The sequence below is a fragment of the Agelaius phoeniceus genome, chromosome 2 (assembly GCF_051311805.1).
Source record: "Agelaius phoeniceus isolate bAgePho1 chromosome 2, bAgePho1.hap1, whole genome shotgun sequence".
Classification (NCBI taxonomy): Eukaryota; Metazoa; Chordata; class Aves; order Passeriformes; family Icteridae; genus Agelaius; species Agelaius phoeniceus.
In genome coordinates this window covers 31,364,312-31,385,486 of record NC_135266.1, presented here as the reverse complement: position 1 = coordinate 31,385,486, position 21,175 = coordinate 31,364,312, and the positions used below count along the sequence as shown (strand labels likewise).

At 42.3% G+C, this 21,175-nt stretch overlaps 1 protein-coding gene across 2 annotated transcripts in view; it reads right to left on the bottom strand.

Moving 5' to 3' along the window:
* AFF3 (ALF transcription elongation factor 3) overlaps positions 1–21,175 on the bottom strand; it is a 329,101-nt gene that overhangs the window by 69,328 nt on the left and 238,598 nt on the right. Inside the window, exon 9 of one of the 2 annotated variants that reach the window (XM_077173416.1) lies at positions 12,504–12,544. In XM_077173416.1, the coding sequence (XP_077029531.1) occupies positions 12,504–12,544 (41 nt within the window). The remainder of the gene's footprint in view (positions 1–12,503; positions 12,545–21,175) is intronic. The other variant, XM_077173417.1, reaches the window with a different exon arrangement.

Genomic DNA, 21,175 nt, shown 5'->3' with positions numbered 1-21,175 from the left:
CATGTTGGTAATTTTAGAATCATCATGACCATGTGAATTGAGTGTTACTTCTGAAAAAAAAGAAGCGCATCTTTTGGGGGTAATTATTCTTTTCAGTACAAGTGCAGAAAGTGTATTTGAACACCCCAAATATTCTTAGAAGCTAAGCCTTGAGTCAATCAGCCTATGACAGCCTATGACAACCTGTAAACAGTATCAGAAAATCTGTTCTTTCAGGTATGGTATGGCCTTAGTAAAAAGTAGTGAAGAGTCTCTTAACAGAGGCTCATCTTTTCTCATTCCAGATTTTACCTTCCTTCCACGATGTCCCTTTTTATACTGGCCAGACTACCCACGTTGCACCTCTTTTTCATCCTTGCAATTGTTGATTAACCAGAGGAGTGACTGGTAGGTCCATACAGTCACAGAGTTTGGAGTTACCAGTTCTTCCAGCTAACTGTCCAGTTTAGCAGATGAACACTGGTGCATGGTATCCCTGTGCAGTTTGACTCCAAAGCAGACAAGGAGTGCATTGTGACACTGGGGTATGTCTTCTCCATTGGGACAGTGGGAATTAATTTTCCATGTTCTCTCATTTAATCAGAGTGTGTTTTCATAGTTTGTTGTAATATATTAAAAAGGCTGGAGTGGTAAATGGCGGACATATGAACAATTCAAACCAGATCCACAATTTACTGCTGCTCCACAGTGATACCAGATTTTGGTCATAAAAACAGCCCTAATAATTTGGGTTTTTCAACTATGTAATAATTCCCAGTCTAACCAATCTGTGAGACCTTACAAAGGCAGAGGACAGCAACAGACAGTGGACAATGACAGATATTTGTCATGGCTCTTGTTAAATGGCTAATGCTGCATTTTGACCAAATGGAAGAAAATAATACAATACATTTCTTAGAAAATAGTGTGTCATTGGCTCAGATTAGTGAATGACATCAAATGCTGAGGCACTCATCTGCTTCAACAGTGCCCTTTGCACACATAAAGAAAATGCATGGGGATAATTCAAGGCTCCAGAAGGGGGCAAATGCACTTGCAACACAAGGGAAAAACTCCTGGATATTCAGGTGTCAACCTGCTGCTTTTCATCAACATTTAAACCCTTTACAATAATTTGGGAAATATATATATATATATATTTATATATTTATATATACTTATTATATATATATTTATTTTTATAAGTATATATATATACTTATTATATATATATTTATATATAAATATATACTTATATATAAATATAAGTATATATTTATATATACTTATATTTATATATATTTATATATTTATATATTTTTATATTTATACACATTTATATAATACTCATAAAACATCAACAATCTGAAGTTAAAATTTGGTTGCACTTGACAAGCACATAATATGCTAATATAGAAAATGGTGTAAAAAGAGAAGTTGAAACAGAGGTACATCTGAACCACAATTATAGAGTGATAATCTCAAAGGAGTGTTTAGGTTTTGCTGTCTTCTCAGACTCTTCTCTGGGTTTGCACAAATGACATTGCAGTTGTTGATTTCCTCTTCATCTTTAACAGAGAGAGGTGCTGTGCTGTGAGCCCCTCTAGCAGAAGGAGAAGTAGGAAAGCTGAGGATGATCTGACAGCTGGAGAAGCCCAAAATTAGGTTCTTCTCAGAGCTTCACTTTTCAACACCATTATTTCAAAAATGTAGGCTACAGCTTTCATGTCAGAATAGCAGCACTCTTATTTTTCTATACACTGGCACTCTTCCCACAAGTCCTGTGGGAGATGTTTGCACTAGGGGTCTTTGCACCAAAAAGTTTCAAACTGGAAAAATGAGTGTGCTTCTTAGTAGGTTCAGCAGACTGGGCATCTGCCAGGCTTTTATAAAATTGCTCATTTTCTGAGTCTTAGCTCTTTCACAACTTTTTTTTTTTTTTTTTAATTAAGCACAGGACAAGCTCTATCTTATTAAGTGAAAACAAAAGAGTGAGAAGTTGGAAATTGCCAGGAAGCCTGGGAAAGACCGATATTCAGCTGCGATTTCATTCCATGTTTTCCTGTTGACCTCACAGGCTCTCGACACAAGAGCTCTGAGTACATTAAAGAAAGGCCACAGTCTCATTTGGTCCTGTGAACATTGGCAATATGTTATGGGGACAATATACAAGCTTGAAAGGGAAAAACCGCAGCAATGTCCCCATGCCCTGGAGGTTTTGTCTGGTGCAATGCTGTTTAACCAGAGCACTGTGAGGTTTTAAATGGCCATATGAGATTTATAGTAGGTCATGACCAGATCTCTTTTCAGGGCAAAGTTTGAAAAGTCCATTTGTCTAAAAATTTAAAAAAAAGAGTCTGGTAATTCTCCAAGGTTTTTCCTCTTCCTTCAGGCAACTATTTTTGCCTGGCCAGAGTTCCTAAACCCTTCCCAAGAGCCTTTTTAATGTGGGAATTATTGTCCTAGTGTTTGCTATCAAAGAAATAATGCTGAAGATACAAATATTTACAAACCCACTCTAACTCCACATGGTCAGTATCAAGCTTATTAAGTTGTAGAAAAAGGGACGTCACGACCTGAAAAGGAGTGGCTTCAGGAAGCCAGTATTTGAGGGCATTATTAGCAGGGCAGAGTGATGGTTACTGCAGGCAGTTGAGTGCAAAGTCTCAAGGTGCAGACAGAGCCCCCCTTGTCCAGCTGATGGCGTGGCTGCCCCACCGTGGGCCGGCAGCCAAGGGCAGCCCTGGCTGGGTGGGTGGCAGTGCCAGCCCCCACCCTGCCTCGGGTGTCCGTGGGGCTGCAAACAAGGCAAGACAGGGCTGGTCCTCTCTACAGCTGTTTCTCCACTGTCCCCCTCCAATGATGGGGGCCACATCAAGCTTTCAGCAGTGGCTGATGCCTGGGTACCCTGCACTGGTACTGATGGCACTGCAGACCAGTGGGACTCGGCTCCTGGGGCGGCTGGAGGAGGCTGGTAGGAGATGGGGGCTCCAGGGGAGGTTCCAGGCACCCCAGTGGGGTTCACGGTGGTTTTGAGGAATGGGGAAAGGGCAACCTGAGCAAGAAACACAGCAAGGGTCCATGATGGGCAGACAGAGAAGCTCTGGGACAAGGTCGCCTTGGGAAACAACCAAAATCATGGAGATCTGAGGCCACGTAGGGGAAGGTGCATGTGACAGAGGCTGCAAGTCTGGCTTTCCTCTTCTCCCTCTAAAGGCAACGTAGGAAGGAAGAAAAGGAAGATGGGAATGATGGGAATGGCAAGCAAAGTCCCTTAGGGCTGCTGGGAACCAGGGTCGAGCTGTTCCCTAAGCAGCACCTTCCCCGCCAGCAGGCATCACCTTCCTGGGTGTGAAACAATACAAACCTCCCTGGGTATGCACGACACCAGGGCTGCAGAAGATCCTGAAAAAAGCATACTAAAGTGTCCTAAAGGATCATTGCAAAGCAATAAGTTTACTTGGCAGGTCTCTATGACTTTTTGAGGGGGGATTTATATCTGTTAAATCAGAATCATGGGATTATTTAACAATACTTCCCTGTTTTTTGTGGTTTTTTGCGTGTTTTTTTGGGTGGTTTTTTTGTGTGTTTTTTTTGTTTGTTTGTTTGCTTGTTTGGTTTTTTTTATTTGTTTTTAATTTTATTTGACAAACTGTTCATTTAGAGCAGTTATGTTTGATTGTGCCAGTAAGTAATAGGTGAGAGGTACTTGTGAATTATTTGGCTTCTAAATTTTCACAGAGAAGGGCCTATTCTCTTCTGTGTGAATGTGTGGGTGAGAGGCAGTGTCTCAGCCTGAAAAAGAGTACTGTGCCTGAGTCAAGAATGAAAAAACCTTTTAAAATCTTGATAACAATCTAACACATTAGATACACTGCTATGCAAAGTAAATTTTGTAGGATATAACATACCTGCCTTTGAAATAAACAACTTTCTTTTTGGCTAAAATGGTAGAAGATTGCAGACCATGTTAAACATAGCATGTGTCATGTTTAAGTCATACATTGTGGAAAAATACCTAATTTTATTTTAGTAATTTCTATTTATTTCTGCCTTTCAAAATGATAAAATTTGCAGGTTAGAAAAATGTAATGTCGGAACTTAGACTTTTTTTATATCCAGTTTCAATCCAGGCCTAATTTTACTTCTCAGTTAAAAACACATTAGAGCAAACAGTCATAATATGATCTGGCCCCTCTCTGACTGCAAAAAGGGCAGCCTACTATAAATACAGTCCTTGAGAAAATGAAGGTCTTCCATTTGGAGAAGGAATTTGAAATTTCATGCCATTCCAGTTTGGAACAAAGCCCTCCAATTTTGAATTTACCCATGAAACAGAACCTCAAAAGAAAGCAATAATAATGAAAAATAAAGCAGAAAGTGTTTGGTCTGGTAATTTGTAAAGAAAATGTCACCAGACAGACTCCCTGGAAATGTTGAGTGAGCAAAAAAAACCCCAACCTTGTAACTTTAGAAAATGAGCCATTTGAGATTTTTGGATCTCAGTTTACATCGAAAAAGCTTCAATGGTTCCAGAGTCTGAATATTTTCCCTGCTCATCAGGTTGCCAGTGAGGGTGTTGGGGGAGCCAGTTGCACCCTGCTGGACTGCTGCTGTACCTTCCCACCAGCATATGTGACATAGCTGTGGTAAAAAAACTGTTCCACCATAAGAGCTTTGTTTAATTTCACAAATGTTTCAGTTTTTCTTTGGGAGAAAACCCAGGCTGTTCAAAGAACACGCATTTCCATTCACTGAAATGTAAGAAACCTAGAACAGTATGAACCATTCCTCAGTGGTAGATTAAATCCAATACTTTTCCAAGAGAGAGGAAAGGATAAAAATTTTCCTGCAACTTATATCAAAATTGAGGCAGTCATGAAAAAACGGAGGAGACACCCGGATGGGACTGCATGGGGGAGCAAAGTATCTCAGATCACAACAATGTGACTCCTTGCAGGAGCATTTCAGGCCTGATCAGCCACAACTAATCCCCATGGAGAAATCACAGGGTACCTCATTCTTTGTACTAACTCATGCTATTTTTTTTTTCTTTGCCTGCAAAGAAACTGGACAGAGTTCTGTATCTGTGTAGTATCCTCTTCACCCCTCAGAGAACAAAGGGCCAGCCAAAGCACAGACTTCTTGCACAGTGTTGTCCCCACTGGGGCCCCATGAAGACACTGTTCTGAGGAATCCCTTGCCCATCCTGAGCACAAGCATGTCTTTTTCATGGGATTGGCCTCCTGCAGAACCTGACTGTTCTCCCCTAAGCAAGCCAGCCTCTCCTTTCCTTTCTGCCTCCATTGTTGCCAGGGTCAGAACAAAAGCAAGGGCAAGAAGAAAAAGCTCTTGAATATAAAATTAAAAACGACAGAGGACAGAAGGCAGATAGCCTTACCAGTGACAAAGACAAACCCAGAAATTTAGCTGAGATTTCTAAACCATCTTTGCAGGAAGGCAGGAAAAACTGACTGGAGCAAGCATGTCATCATCCATGGAGCTGGTGCCAGAAAGCCCTGTTGTGCCTGGCTGATTACTGAACGATTAAAGCTTGAAGGGGGGATCTCCTTCCATCTGCTGCATGGACTGCTGCCTCACTCACAGGGAACTGAGATTTCTCCTTTGCATTGCTGCACCTGCTCTGGAGACTCCCCAAGCTACAGCTAGGATGCGACTCACAGGCACACAGGAGTCAAAAACCCCAAACTTGCGTCGTGTAACTGGACCAGGATGAGGTGTTGCTGCTTACTATGAATTTTCACCTTTTCTCAAAATGAAGTGGTAATGAAAGTGGTGATTTGTGTGAACAGAGCGGCTGCTGGTTTCCTGCTTTTGGTGCTGTGTAAACCTGAGCTCTCTTTCATCAGACTGCCAGGAAATAGATACAAATGTATTTATAACATTTCACTTTTTTCAGCCTAGCCCTAAAAATAGCACAACATGTTACTCCTAGTATAGGGCTCTCTGTTCTCTTATCCCACTGCTGAAGTAAGAAAGGCATAATGTTATCAGCTGTCCTCCCACCTGTTTGAAGAAAGCAAGTTTTAGCTACCAGAATTACTATCAGGGTTAAAATCCCTTTTGTTTTACAACATGTTCATTGCCTACAGGGACTTTTATTTCCAGATGTTCAAACCTCACTGAAATATCGTAAGTAGTATCAATAATAAGGTAAACAGAATTTATTAACAAACTTTCTGCCTATAGCTGTGCACTCATGATATATCTAAGTGGTATTCAGAGCATCAATTCCACAAAACATAAGGTCAGAGCTCCTTTGATCCACATTTATGAAGATGGACAGACAGGTTAGACAAGATTATGCCTCCAAGGGTCATAAAAATGTAGAAGTTTCCCAACTGTGAACTGATTTTTCAGAGAAAATTATGTGCACAATTTAACTGGATGGCCATATATGCCTTCCAGGTTTTATATTGTTAATGTTTGTTTCCTCTTGGATTGTTGCTGTTCTAATACTCACAATTTTTATTTTTTGCCTCAGATACGCACATTAAAAAAACACTCTCACGCTTCTTGTCCTATTTGATTTATTCCAAAGAAATTAAATTACATTTTTATAAGCCTGTGTTACCACAAATGATAGCTGAAGATTTGCTGAAAAAAATTAATTCCTGATCTGTTGCTGTGAAGCGTCCTCGCTAGCACTGCACTGACTCCGTCTTTCAAAACCAGATGGAAGCAGTCCAACAGTATGATTAACTTCTTAGTCCCTGCAATTTCCTATTGCTCTACTTGCCCTAGATTTCAGGATTGACCTCCTGCTTCACTGCAAAATGCACAGTTGCTCAGTTTGATAAATCACACGAATACTTTTTTGATCACAGTTATCTACTATTTACTACATACCCAGCGAGGTTAATCATATGCTGAGGCACTTCATATGCTGCACACATACACACTCTTCTTCCCAATAGCACTTTGCATATTCTTCATGCTGCCAGCCAGCAATGGGACCTGTTTTCTACTTACTAATATATGAAAGACCACAGACCTACACCCTGCCTTTTTACCTTCCACATTCATGCTCTAATTATCCTCACATTGTTTCTTAAAAGACCAAGGAAGTCAAAGAAAATATGTGAGAAATTACCAGGCAGACTTTTCTTCTGGCAGATAGATATTTTTCAAAATGCAGATGTTTCTGGGAACTAGAACTGACTGACTTCCCCCAGATATCTTTGGGGAGCAAATGCATGAGGTTGCTCATAGGGAGGTGGGAAATGTTTGGTTGTCATGATAGCAAAACACTATCACTTCCTTGAAGAGAAAAATACATCTTAACTTTTCTTTTGCTGTCTTTAAACATCAAATGAATTCCAGTATTCAGTAGGGCTCAATGTTGTTATAGTTCCCTGGGACAGCTCTGCTCCACTTTCTCACACAACAATACCTCCACATCACATCTTTAGTGCCATGATAGAACAATTCTAAATAAACACCAGCAATACTCAAGGTATGAGAAAAGATCCAGCAGCAAAAAGCTAAGTGCTACAGGTCTTGCTCACAAATTAAATAGAGGGAGTTTTACAGAGACACCTATTCCTTTTCACTCCAAGCTGTCTACACAGGCTCCTCTTCTAAAGCCCCTTTTCACTAATTCACAACATTCTCCACTACTGCAAAAACTATCCTATATACAATATGTATCATTACTCTTCCACCTTCACATTCTGTAACTAGCAGGACTGAGAAACTCCAGACCATTCCAAGGAGCAGCTGCCCTTTGCTGCCCTATACTGGGGCAGGGGCCAGGGAGGGTGCAAGTGTGAGACACCAGCGTCTCCAAACAACCAAGCTTACATGCAAGACATGAATGATAAATCCATATATACCCTCTCCGAGGTATTCTCTTTTTCCTCCCAAAGATAACCCAGAAAGTTTAAGCAGTGTGCTTATGCTGAGAGCAGCATGCCTGGCTGTGGCAGCGAGCACTGTGCGCGTACGCTTTTCTCTGGCCAACTATTGACTCCTGTGGAGCCTGTGATCTCAGTTCCGTCACTCTCTGCCGGGTCCCAGGTCAGCTGTCCCGAGCCAAGGCTTCCCCTGGGCTGATTGCACAATGCTGCCCCATGAAGCTTTCTGGCCAGCCAGCTAGCTGAGTCACTCACTGATACACTGAGCATGTAGCTTCTCGTGTGGAGAGCTCTCGCGGTGTGAAAGGCGATGTTATCAAAAACATCATTCCAACACAAACATTAAGTGTATGAGTGACATGAAGCACATGAGTGTTTTTGCTAGCTGTCACTGGACTCTTTACTTACTTTAGGGTATCACAAGTTTAACTGCTTTGCATAATCACAGCTGAAGAAGATACCTGAGAACAAGAAAACTTTGCCTCTTTTCACAAAAAGTTTTAAGGCTGCTTGGACAGCTGCCTTGCCTGCCTTAAGTGATCTATTAAAAGATCTAAATTGCCTCTTATTGTTGCTTTAATATTTCATAGGCAGTGCCTCCCCAGGCCTCCTAACACAAATAGCGTATCTCAATGTGGCTTTGTCTGAAGAAGAGCTGTGCTACATTAGTCCAGATGTGCTGGACTAATCATCAATTCTGTGTCTGCTTACAATAACAGGGCAAGAGACTGGGTTGCCCAAGGTCAATCTTTCTGATTTTTCTTGCACCTGAGTGCTAAATGCATGCTTGCAGCCATGAGAGGAAGTGCAGCAGCACCTCTGCTTCCAAATGTCTCTCCCCACAGATGAGAGGCTCCACTGCTTCTCAGCTGCCCAAACCCTTCACTTCTCCAGTGGGGAAGGGGGAAAATTCATTTGCCCTTCAGGATCCTGTGTGCTACAGGCCAGTTCCATTAGGGTAAACCAGCTCATGTCTGGTACAGCCCTCATTTTGGTGTCCTAACTGTGATCAGACATGGACAGACGAGACATGGTTACATGGAACTGCAATATCCCTCCTGCCCAGACTGAAGGTCAAGACCGGCTGTGTAGCTCACCAGCCATCATGAATGGGGCTTGTCTCCCCTGGCAAATGGATGCTAGTGCTGAAATGCCTGCTCTGTCAGCAGCAAGAGGTGGTAGATCTAAAAGGTTTATCACAGCCCATGCTTAACAGTGCAGGTCTAGACGACACATTTGTATCACCGAGGTGCTGAGGGCAAGCTATTGAGCTGGACTCTTTACAGGCCTTATCAGCCCCTGGGAAGGAAGGGCAGGGCTGCCAGCACAGCCATATGGCTGCTGAGATGACTGGGCTCAGCTCTGCCTGTACCTTACATGCCTGCGCTGAAGTTTGTATGGCAGAGCTGGTGGGATTTGCCTGCCTCCTGCAGTACAAGCACACAGAAAGGAGAGCAGATCAGATCATGGCTGTGAAGTCAGCACATCTCCCAGGTACCACCCAAGCCCTCGGCAAAGGACCTGGCTTTCCCTTGTTACAACCAGAGAGGAAATTCAGCAGTGGTACATCACTTTCCTTTAAGTGTTCAAAACTCTTCAGCAGACCCACCTGGCCTACACTCCAGCACAGAGAATTAAAAACAGCCAGGGGAATAAAAGTGCCCTAGGACCACTGTAAATCTTTTCTTCATGGAAAATCTTATCTTGCACATGAATATGAGCTGTGAGTAAATTTAATGTGTGGATTAAGTACTCTATGGTCTCCCTGATGGTGGGCTTTTCAGCCTAAAAAGAACAAAAGAATAATGAGTGTTGTGTTTGTGTAGGATTGCAAACAGCTGTAATTTACAGCTGGATGTTCTCCATTGCACATGTATCCAGCAAGCAAGTGCTTCTGGGTTAGTGGAACAGACTGCAAAAAAAAAATTAGCTTTTAACTTCAGCCTTAAGGTCAGAGTTCTGGAACCATGGGAGTCAATAATAAAATCTATTTAGCTCAGTGGGATTAAGCAAGTTTAAGACCTGGCTTAACCACATTGCTTACTGTTAAATAACAGCAGAACACTCTGGATATTTTAGTTACAGGCATTTTTCTTCACTTGAAAGCTATTCAGGCAGTGGATATTTGAGACAATTGAAAATATGCCAGCTCTATACCATTAAGGTATATGAGTTAAGTTCTTGCTCATCTCTGTCCCAGAAAGTGAGTAATCTGTATAGTTTGACCACTTTACTGAAGAGCACAATAAAATTAAAACCAAGCTGTGCTGAATAAACACCGAGGGCTTTTCATGAGAGAATGAAAAGCTAATGGGGCCAGTGCATCTTTGCTGACAAAACAGTCAGTGCATGTGCAGAGCAACCTGTCTTCTGGAAGCAGAAAAGCTGTTTCAGTCAAGCTTCTGGGTCACTAATCTTTGTGTTTGCACATAAATCTGCTGGGGGTTACTGTGTCATTCTGAAAACAAGACTGAGTGTGATACACTACAGAAATCAATGGCTAGATTTTAAAACTCTCTCTTTTACATTTGTTTAGGTTTTTTTCCTCATCTTTTAGTTTAGCTGTTACCTTTTTAACAGAATCTGAAACTGCAAGAGGAACTTCTGGAGAGTATTTTTTAACAAAAGGGCAAAATTACTGAAAGCTTTATAGTAAGCTGCCATCGCCCTTGTTGCTGGGAAGTGCTGTTGTGTGGCTGGGAGCTCTGAGTTGCTACTGGGACACAACTAATGAGCAGCAGTATCACAGGCATCCTTGCTCTAGCCAAGAAGAGACAGAAACTGCTGTCACAGTGGGGGATTTTGGCCCCCTGCCCTCCCATTTGCTCGCTGCAGTGAGGTAGGTCATGGGTGGCAGGGAGGCAAACCCCCAGGGTGCATCCCCAACCTTCCCAGCACCCCCTCCAGAAGGGGGAGGAGGGTACCCTGGCAGCCAAATTTCTGTAGAGCTGGTTGGAAAAGCTGTAGTCCCTGAGCATGTTTTTAGGGCCAGACAGGGAAATATTTGATCATAAATCCTAAATCTGAGCCATGATGGCTATTAATACTGAGGCCCTTCTGCTCTGTGGATGAAGGCAGCCTGCACCCAGCTACCTCACTACCTTTGATGAGGTAGGGAACATCTATCCATCACCAGCACTTTTCTTTCCAGGGAGAGAGAAATCAAACTGTGGGATTTGGGGTTTGTTAATTACCTCCGGGGCCACTCCTGCAGGAATGTTCCACATGCAGCCCAGGGGGAGAATGCTGTGAAAAAAATCCCCATGTTTCCTTTGGTCACGGTATTGTCCCCACCAAGTGCAAAATCTGCTTTGCCTCGGCAGTGAGCTTGCACACCTCCAGGGAGAGGGGCACAATGCTGACTCCAACTCCACTTTCTTTTTGCATTCATTCCAGTTACAGCAAATACTTCTGAGCCCTATAACTGTGCCAGCAATTTCACCCACATCCCATACGTTTTACTCTGAATTTTTTTGTTTAGAATTTTTTCTGGGGCAAAAAATTCTAAACAAAACAGTGTTTGTAAACTTGGGGAGGGAAGGTCAATAATTTTGGCGGTCTTACCCTCCAAGCAGAGAGAAATGTTATTCATCCATGCACAACATATAATTCAACCTAAGTGACAGGATCTGCTCTGGAGAAATCCTGGCCTGAGCTGGCTTCCAGAGTCAATTACCACTTATTCCCAGGGAGGCGGGGGGCTGGGGGCCAGACGGAGCAGAGGGGGCTGCCAACAAGACATGGGGAAATTTACTCTGTGTCAGCCTGCATGACACAGTACCTCATTTGTGGAAAAATGTAAATCTGCTCGTTCTTTTTCACAGGCACTAAAATGTACAGTGTCTCCTCCCCCTTCCCTACCCCCTTTCCCAAAACTGGAAAAGAAATCAGGACCGTCTTAGAAAGCTACCTTATATTTCAATCAATCCTCTTTCATAAAAGTCATTTAAGGTAAATACCTGTGCAGACCTACAGCCCAACTATAACATTTACTATGGCCCAAATCCTGAATTCCTCACTCAGGCAAGTTTCCCATTGAAGTTAATGGATTTTTTTGCTTGAAAAAGAGCTGAGTAAAACCTGAACACTAAGGATTTGGTCCCCTGCTTATCTGCCTGGAGCACTGCTGCAGTTCCAGAAGAAGTGAAAAAATTAATTAAATTCCTCCAAAATACCAATCTCTTAAAACTTAAGGGGTAAAAAAGGGCATTGTTTTTGTGCATAAAACATACAGAGAATCTCATCAAAGGAAGAGTAATTCCCAGGGAAAGGATTTGGAAAAAGTCAAAAGAGAACATCTCGGAATAAATGAAGTACTTATTGCTGAGAAATGAGCTCAGATATATCTCAGCAAACTCTAAAGCTCAGAATTTACTGCATCATTCATGCCTTCTCCAGTAAGTTTCTTATCTCTCATTTGGTATCACAACAAGGGATTCTGCATACTCTGTATGAAATACAACAAGACTGTGATTTTTGCAGTAATAAACTCTACACATGCATGACAAATCCAAGCATGCAAAATGTTTAACATCCCAGTTCACAGATACTTTGGGGACAAAATCCGATTATGAGTTATATGCCACAATAAATAGGGCTCAACGTTTCATAAAGCAATTTATAGTTCATAAAAATGACAAAATGTACCTGTCAGATAGAACGCGGAGAGCAGATCTCTGTGCTGCCTGCTGGAAGAAAGGGCAGAGATGTTTATTTTATATTCTGACTTGAAAATTACGAGCACAATCAACACTTTGAAAAATGCGTTACACACATTTTTGTCACATGTCCAAAATGTTAAAGTACGAGCAAAGTAGCAGAGTCTATAGTCAAATGGACATTCCAGCCTAGTAAATGTAAGAACACTTTGTTTAAAATGCCAAAACCCAGAAGATTGTCAAAGCACCGCACGGTATTTGAGGTCTGAACTGCTCTATTTAGACAATTTTTTTCTGTAGGTCCCTGAAAATTCGCCAGGGCTCGGTTTTCTGCTTTCCCCTCTCCCCGCTTCTGCACTCCCACTCCTTCTCCTTTACCATTAGTCTCCTCCCATTCTTCCACAGAAACAAACATCACATATTTGGTTCCTCTGCGATGAATTATAAATTTTGCCAAGCTTGCCAGAACTGCTGCAGACTTTTCATGAACGCTGCCATGTTAATCTGCTGGAAGCATTTGCCTACACAGAACAGGACTGACTTTTTGCTGGTTTGCTCTTCAGTTCTTGCCTAGTACAACTCTTTGGATGGGGTGGGGAAACATGGTTCTTGTGTTAAGCACCAGGTCTGGGAATGGAAACAGTAGCCTCTCAAGTTTAATAGGACTACAAAGCCGATCCCTGAGCTAGTTTGTCGCTTTACTAATATTATTTTTCCCCCTCCTTCAATCACTTCAAGTAGTGATTCATGGCTTTGGCACAGTAACCAGGTCCTAAGCAAAGATGAAATCCATAATGTTTTGAAAATCTGCCTTAAAGACTCCATTCCACTTGGACATGCCTAGTGTGTCCTATCCCCAGCTGCACCTGTCCAGGCTGTGCCTCACATGGCACAGAGCTAAGCAGTACAGACAGTCAAGGGGCAGGGAAATAAAAGTTTATTTTCTCATTGCAGTTACCAGTAAATACGTTTTGAAACTGCTCTTCCTGTCTTATTAGCCTGCTGGGGCCCGCATCCCTATTTCCAAACAAATTAGATGACTTACAGGCATCCTGCTCAGTACCAGAGAGTATGGATGTAACCCTTCTGGCTTGGCAAAAATGCTGCTGACAAATTGCAAATAACAACATGAGAAAACCTGACTTGTGGCTGCAGTTACGTTGTATTTCACAGAAAGATGTGAAATGATCCCTTGAATGGATGCCTGAAGATCTGACAAGAGTGGGAAGAGTTTCCACTTGATTCTGGAAGCAGGATTTTTTCTCTTGGGACTTTCTGGAATAACTTGTGCCTGCTGGGTTTCTGGGGAGATGTAGCTTGATGTGTATCACCCACCAGATTAGCAGAAGACACAGTGGCATGGTTCACACGAGGGTTTTTCCTCAGTGTTGACTTTCTGCAGTGGGCAGAGAACCTGTTGGAAGGGTTGGAAGGTCTCAGCAGCTCAGTGGGAGTTTTCTCCTGGCATGAACACATTGTTTTTAGTGTTAGGAAAATAATATGGCAAGTCTAGTATTTTTCACTGTTTCCAGGAGGTCATTCTATTTCCATGCTCTTGTATACAAAACTATCCATGCCACTGGCTACAGGCTTTAAAGAGTGCAGTCACTCTCCAGTCCCATGGGCTGGCATCATTTTTCCTCTCTCCTCTGCAAGGGGTTTGTTAGGACAATGTCACACATTCTTGTAAGTTCAAATTCAGAGGATACCCAAACCTTAGGTTTTAGAATGACTTATAGCTTAAACTCTTTTTAAACACCCAGGGCCCACAGGAGTTCCTCTGCTCCCATGCCTAATTACTCCCACTAGCAGGAGGCTATGACCATTTTGAATTTCAAAATGCCCAGCTTCGATGCTGAGGCCTGCATTACATTGCATCTTTGTCTGCAAAACTCAGGAGCTTCTCTCACTATCTGAGCCATTTTCCATGGCCAAGTTGTGTAGACAGCATTCAGGTCACCTCTTCTTTTCCTCTCCATGTCAGCCAGGGCCAGTCTTTCCATCTCACACAGCCACTACCTGCCAGTGCTGTTCAAGACATGTCTCATGTTTCCCACTCTTGGCTCAGGCCACCACAGGTGCTCATGTGGTTGTGCAATACAACAGGTTAGAAAACTGATCCAGTCAAAAAATAACAATTTTCCGTATTTTTTTTTTGTTTTTTTCCTCCTCTGTTATTTCTAAGCTAGATCCCTTTTCTGAGCTGCTTCCCCAGGGAGAGGGTGTCACATCACAGGGTGCAGTGTGGGAATATGGACGGCACTGGGGGAGGAGTGGAGATCTTTGATGCTGACATAAGATCATGTCCACCAGCAAGGTCACTTCCACCTGACATTGCTTCCACTCCCTTCTGGGGCTGAAGAGCACTCCTGAAGAAAGGTGCATGGTGGTTGTGGTAGCCAGAAGGCATTGAAGGAGACAGGCTGCTCTGCAGCCACAGGCCTCATGGATATTGAAGAGACTGCAAGAAAGCAAACATGAACTTTGAGGATGCTAAAAGCCCCTAATATGGGAAGTGGGGTTCATAGCACTGTTGTATTTCCCTAAAATCCCTAATTTTGAGAGGAAGAAGTGCTGCATAATTTCTCTTCCAGGCTTGAGGAAAGCTGCCCTCAGGAGGGAGGAGGAGAGGTGCCTTGTCTTGACCCATTTGGTGCGCTGACCCAGGAGACACTGTGAGGAACTGCAGCCTCAAGTGCCAGTCTTCAGATTCCATCTTGATGCATTCAGTTGCTGAAAGCTTTGAAAAGGTGATCACTTCTGGATAAGAAAGTGGGTTCAGATGACAGTCAGGGACACAGAAAGAAATGTACAAGTGTTTCAGTGAGATCATTCTACTTTTTCAATTACTCTCTCATTTAAAGTCCTTTAATAAACATCCTTCTTCGCTGAGGTGCAATGCAGATTGCATGGGGCACCTCAGTCTTCGTCTGGTGGTCACACATTCTCTAAATGAGACTATTGATTTCTTTCTTACACAGGCTGGAAATACAACTGTGTTGGACTGCATATTTGTGTGACCCCCTGAGTTGGTAATGGCCCCATTTCTAAATGATGGGAGAATAAGATCCAGTCACAAGTTTATTCTTCCTCCCTGGAGAAACAGATCTATTGCCTGCAATGAAAGGCAGCTAGCAACTATCCAGCAATTTTAATTCGAGCCTATATTGCTCCCCTCTCCTGGAGAAAGTGAACTGTTGTAATTAAAGGTAGTTAGCAGTTCCCTAGCAAGTATAAATACTTGCAGCCACTAATTACAGTCTGCTCTCCTGTTCCCCTCCTTGCCACAGGACTGGGCTGCTCAATTTAGGGGGAAATATGTGCCCTCACTTCTTGCTAACAGTTTGTGATCCCATTCAAACTCATTCAGGAATCCCCATGGAGGGTTATGACCCATAGTTTGAGGAACGAACAGCTATAGAAACATTTTTTTTTGTGATTTATTATGTTTCTAAAGTGCTGATATTATGTATTTAACAATGTAAGCAAAGGGGTGGTACTTAGTATCATATAATGCCTGCATGACTATTTTTTTAATAGCTACATTTTGATTGTGCTATTTAATTTGCATTTTATTTTACATCGTTAACAACTTTACTGAGGCCAACTCATCATCCATCAAGAAATCTGAGAATATGTTCTACAGTCTTTATTATTCCTGGAAGTAAGTTACTATGCTGGTTATAGAAATTTGGGATAAGAAATAATTTTGATATTGCGGACAGAATTTAAATATCTCCAAGACTTAGCACTAAAAAGTGCCTTATGGAAAGCTTAATATTCTCTTGATAAGTGGTAGAATGTGTTCACTATCAAGGAACATAATCTTTAATTTTCAGTTCTTGGAATCGGTGGGGTTACTAAATGGAGTAAGACTCTCCTCAATGTGAACATGGATATTGGAGGCCAACTCACCACATAGTAACTTAAATGCTGAGTAGGAAGCAAGGAAGGGAAGAAACCAATCACTCAGGTGTCTCAGGTACTTGAGCTAGAGAAACCAGCCACAGTAAATGAGTATGAATTATGCTGTTTCACTACATCAAGAATTGCAAATTACAGGACAGTGGCTGCTAGACTTTGATCCCCAGCTGAGTTGGTTCAGATACATTTAGGGCAGAGTTTCATTGATCTGTCTATAGTCTATCAATCATTCATGGAAGATTCTAGCTGCACCCCAAGACTACTGGGACAAAACAAGTTTTCAGCCAGCAGTAATCATGATCGGGTTCTCAGCCTCCAGAGATTTCATCTCCTTTCTCCATCCTTTATTGCAATGAGCCAGAGTTTGGGAACATATTTAGGTTTCAGTGTGTGTTAAATGAGCTACCAAAATTAGCTTGAAGTGTGACAAGTTGCAATCTGTTGTTGAAGGGAAATCAGAGAGGAAATTAAATACTTTTATTGTAATTGGTACTGAGCAGTGAGCTAGCTTATTGTAATTGGGACTGAGCAGTGAGCAGAACGGGTTGAATACAGCTATTGAGATGGAGATACAGGAGTGTTAAGAGTGTTCCCCAGAAATCCCTCTTTTTTTTAATTTGTTGCAAAAGGATTGCTTCATAAACTGCTGGGCTCACAGGCATTTTTGGATAAGAAACAAATGAAAACTACTGAAGTATGTTCTGCTGGGCTTGGAAGACTGTCTTGGAGGCACCACAGGCTGACTGTAGATGCATTTTCCTATACGTCACCCACAGCAACCTTTGGCAAATAAAAGCCAATAAATTGGCTGTTGGCAGATTCAGGCATTTTGCTTTCCATCTTGCCTGTCCTGTGGATTAAGTGTTGTTTTTGTGAGAGAGCTCAGTTACAGTGATTGCATGGAGTTACACGAGCTACAGCAGAGATGTCCCTGAGATGGCACAGGTGTACATGTGGTGAGAATTTGAACCATTTCTTTGGGGACAGTGAAGCAACACATGCTGCCTGTGCATGAGTAAATTGCACAGCTTCCAGACCATCATGTTTGTCTTCCTTGGGTGGTAGGTGCTGCCCTGGAGCTGTGCAGTGAACCATTTATGCTCTAAGTCAGCAGCTCTCATATTAGCAACCACCCAGAGTGCTGGATGTCACCCTGTATTGGACTGCACTTAATGAGCTGTAGACACACTTTTTCCAAGCCAGGGTTAAGGAAAGATGTCATTACTATATACTGCCATTTGGGAACCAAACCAGGAAAAACACTTTTATATCTGTCTTCTTTCACATTTCACTCTTCACATGTCTTCCATGTTGATTCTGTTTTCATTTCCAAAGGTTTTGTTTGTTTTTAGCTTAAATGCAGTTTATTCTAAAGCCAGTGAAGCCAGGAAGAAATTTTTGTGAAGGGCACAAGCTGATTGCATGGCACAGTTTGGGTGATGGGACTCCACAGAGTGGGATTTTTTTTCTGCTTCGAACCTGGGTGCTGTAGTGGACCCAGAGAAAAACTTCTGGATAATTCTCTTATTGTGAACCACAAGCAGAGTTTTCCATCTTCCACACTAAGATGAATTTATAAACACCTTCTTGTGCTGGAAGTTAGACCTGTGCCTGTGAGACAGAGCTGCCCTGCAGCCTCCCAGCTCCCCTCCCTCCCTGCCCAGGTGTTTCTAGGCTGGATCCAGCCAGCAGCCCTGCTCTAGACAGGCTCAGCCCATCCTGTGGGTATCTTTCACTCCAAGCCATGTTCTCCCAATGTGTTAAGCATCTTTCTCCCATGTCTTGAAACCCTCTCCAGTTTTCAGTGTTCTCCTTGAAGAGTGCAGAGCTGCTCATCAGGGCTGAAAACAGAGGTGATGGGAACCTCCTGCACTCACAGACTTGCTCTGGTTAAATGCCCAGGAGTATCTTGTGGCCACGGGAAGTTGCTTGAGCAGATCAGGTCAGGCAATTTATTGTAAGTGATTCCTGACATGCCTTCTCTCACTGCATCATTCTGCACTCCCCACTGCTCCTAGGGGCTTTGCTTGAGGATTGCTTTCCAGTGTGGATTTCTGAGGGATTTAAAATCACTTGTAAACTGCAGCTTGAGTGTTTCTCTGTAAATTTGCAATATAAATGTATGAATGTGATTTTCACTGTCTGGTTCATATTTATTTAAGATTTACAGACTTTAAGACTTAAAAGGGTCTTCCTTTCTTCCCATTTTGGAGTTGGTTATCATCATCAGAGCCACATCTTTTAAGAAACTGTAAAACTCCTTCTGGATTTCGTGATTTCTCTGAGGCCTTTCAACACCTCAGTATTAATTTTTCACCCTGGAGTTTTATTATTATATTTTTGGCATACATTGTTCTTTCTACTCTACTTTGCCCATTAATCCTTATTAATCTTCAGGGGCAACAGTCTAGTGACTTGAACATGGCACCTGGGAGTGAAAGACTCAAGTGTTAATCCTGACTTTGCAGCTGACTTGCTGTGTGGCTTCAAACAAGCCACATCTCAGTCACAGTCTCCCTGTCAGTTCTATAGAGATAATAATTCTTGCTTAGCTCTACCTAAATACCTCTCAGGGGCATTGTATTAAGTAGTTAATACTTGTAAAGTGATGTGGATCTCCAAATTGCTGTATAATCAGCATGGGTATTAACCATACAGAGAACTTTATAAATCTGTAAATGCTGAGTCTTCTGTCCTGCATCTGCTCAGATTTTTCCTGCAGTTTGGCCCCAAAAACCATGCAAGGTTTCAACACAGATGAGCTAACTTTAATCTTTTTCAGTGGAGATGAGCAGAAGAAAAACCCTTGTTATTTTACATTAATAAAATGGTTAATTTCCAATGCCAGTGTTAGGAAGGTCTCAGTCATTGCAAACAAAGCAGCAGCCACTTTGGAAAACCCATTCTGTCTCAACAGAAGTAGTCTCCTTATCCAGGAAAAAGTAACTTGGTTGAAGTGCTGCTTGCACTTAGGCTATTGCAGACAAGAATTGTCAGTGTTGTGCCATGGGCTTTAAAAGATTTATTGGGAAGTCTGAAAGCTCAGAAATTAAAGTAGATTTTTTTTTTTTTTTTGAGAAGTCCAAATATATGAAAATAGGGGAAAGACAAGCCTAAATTCCCCAAGTAGTGGTAACACTTCCCAGGGATGTGCTATGTCAATCAACTGTGATGCATTTGCTACTACCCAAGTATCTGCTTGGATTGTGCAAGGAAATAAAAAAGAAGACAGGAGTAACATCCTAGGCTGATTGAAACCAGTGGTTAAACTCTCACTGACTTCAGAGGAGGCAGTTTTCATCCTAGATGCAGGAGAAATTGTAGCAATGGTTCCTCAGTCTCTTTTTCTTAAATGGTATTTGATGGATTGGCTTCTGAATCTTTTTACTTATTTCTCATCATGTTCTAATATAGCTTCTACTCCCTTTATAATGTCTTTCTCCCCACAATTTATTTTCTGCATTATTTTTTTCCCCTTAATCCCTTTCCCCTTTTGTGTTCATTTTGTTTTCTGACATGCTCTCAGCTGCCTCTCTATTTCTGTTGTCTCCCACCCCTGTACACCACATCTCCTTCACATAGCTCCTCATGCTGATGGTGATGCTGGCATCACCCCTGCCCAGCTCAATGGCCATGGGGAGAGAAGTGAGCTTGACCTTCTGCCTTGCAGGGAGCAAGAGGCAGCTCCTGGGGAGGCTGTGAGACTGTGAGTGTGTGCATGCCTGAGTGTGCACACGGGTGAGAGAGGCACAGCCTTTAACAGCTGGGATGTTACAAACAGCACTGATTCTTTGTGACTGCTGGTTGATTAACCCTTCTCTTGCAGGCATGCTGGAATGCACTTGCCTGAAGGCAAACAGAGCTTGGCGGCCAGGCTTGAGCAGGACCAAGGCTCAGGCACAGTGCCTGGCTGCAGCAAGGGCTCTCTAGAGCAGGAGGTAAAGTGCACAGCCTGGAAAGCTTATGAGACAGGGAAAAGCAAAATCCAGCCTGGAAATGTTGGATCTAATCCTTCCTCATGCTTCAAGTTAGCCAACACTGCTGAATTGATTGCAGCAGGATATGTTCCCACGCCAGTCAAAACAGATGTTCATACAGTAATTCTACTTCACAAGGGGAAAAAGTTTTAAGAAAATATTTCAAGAAGATGGGGTTAAGAATGTTACGTCAGATACAGAAAGAAGTCTTGGAAAAAAGTGATATGAGTGGAAAAGGGCAGGCTTTGGAGATTTACCAAGCTAAAACTTAGCTTAGTCACAGCATCCACATGAAGAGACAAGGAAGATGTCCTACACTTTAAATTTAATTTCCTGTCTATTTTGGAGTTTTGCTACTAAGGAGCATGCAGATCAAAGTGCCATGTTCAAATGTCCCCAAATTTTGTGCATGTCCAAGATCCAAGCAGGTCTCCAACTTTTTTCACTGTCATTTATAGTGGTGGCATTCAAATTTAGAGCTTGATCCTGCTTGCCAGCCATAGAATCTGATTTTGTAAGATAGGCAGTGATGTGAGCCAAGTTGGCAGGACAAGACTGAGCTCTTATTTTGTTTCATCTGACAGTTTCAGTGAGGCAATCTTGGTCTTCTTGTCATGCCTTGTGGAAGTGCAAATTTAGATGTCACGGAGATTTTAAAATCAGAGCTGGCAAACCACAAAAAACCTTGGCTCAGCTGGCTTAAATCTTACTCTGGATTCTAGTTAAGTTGGATACCAAAAGAATTGCTTCTCTAATACAC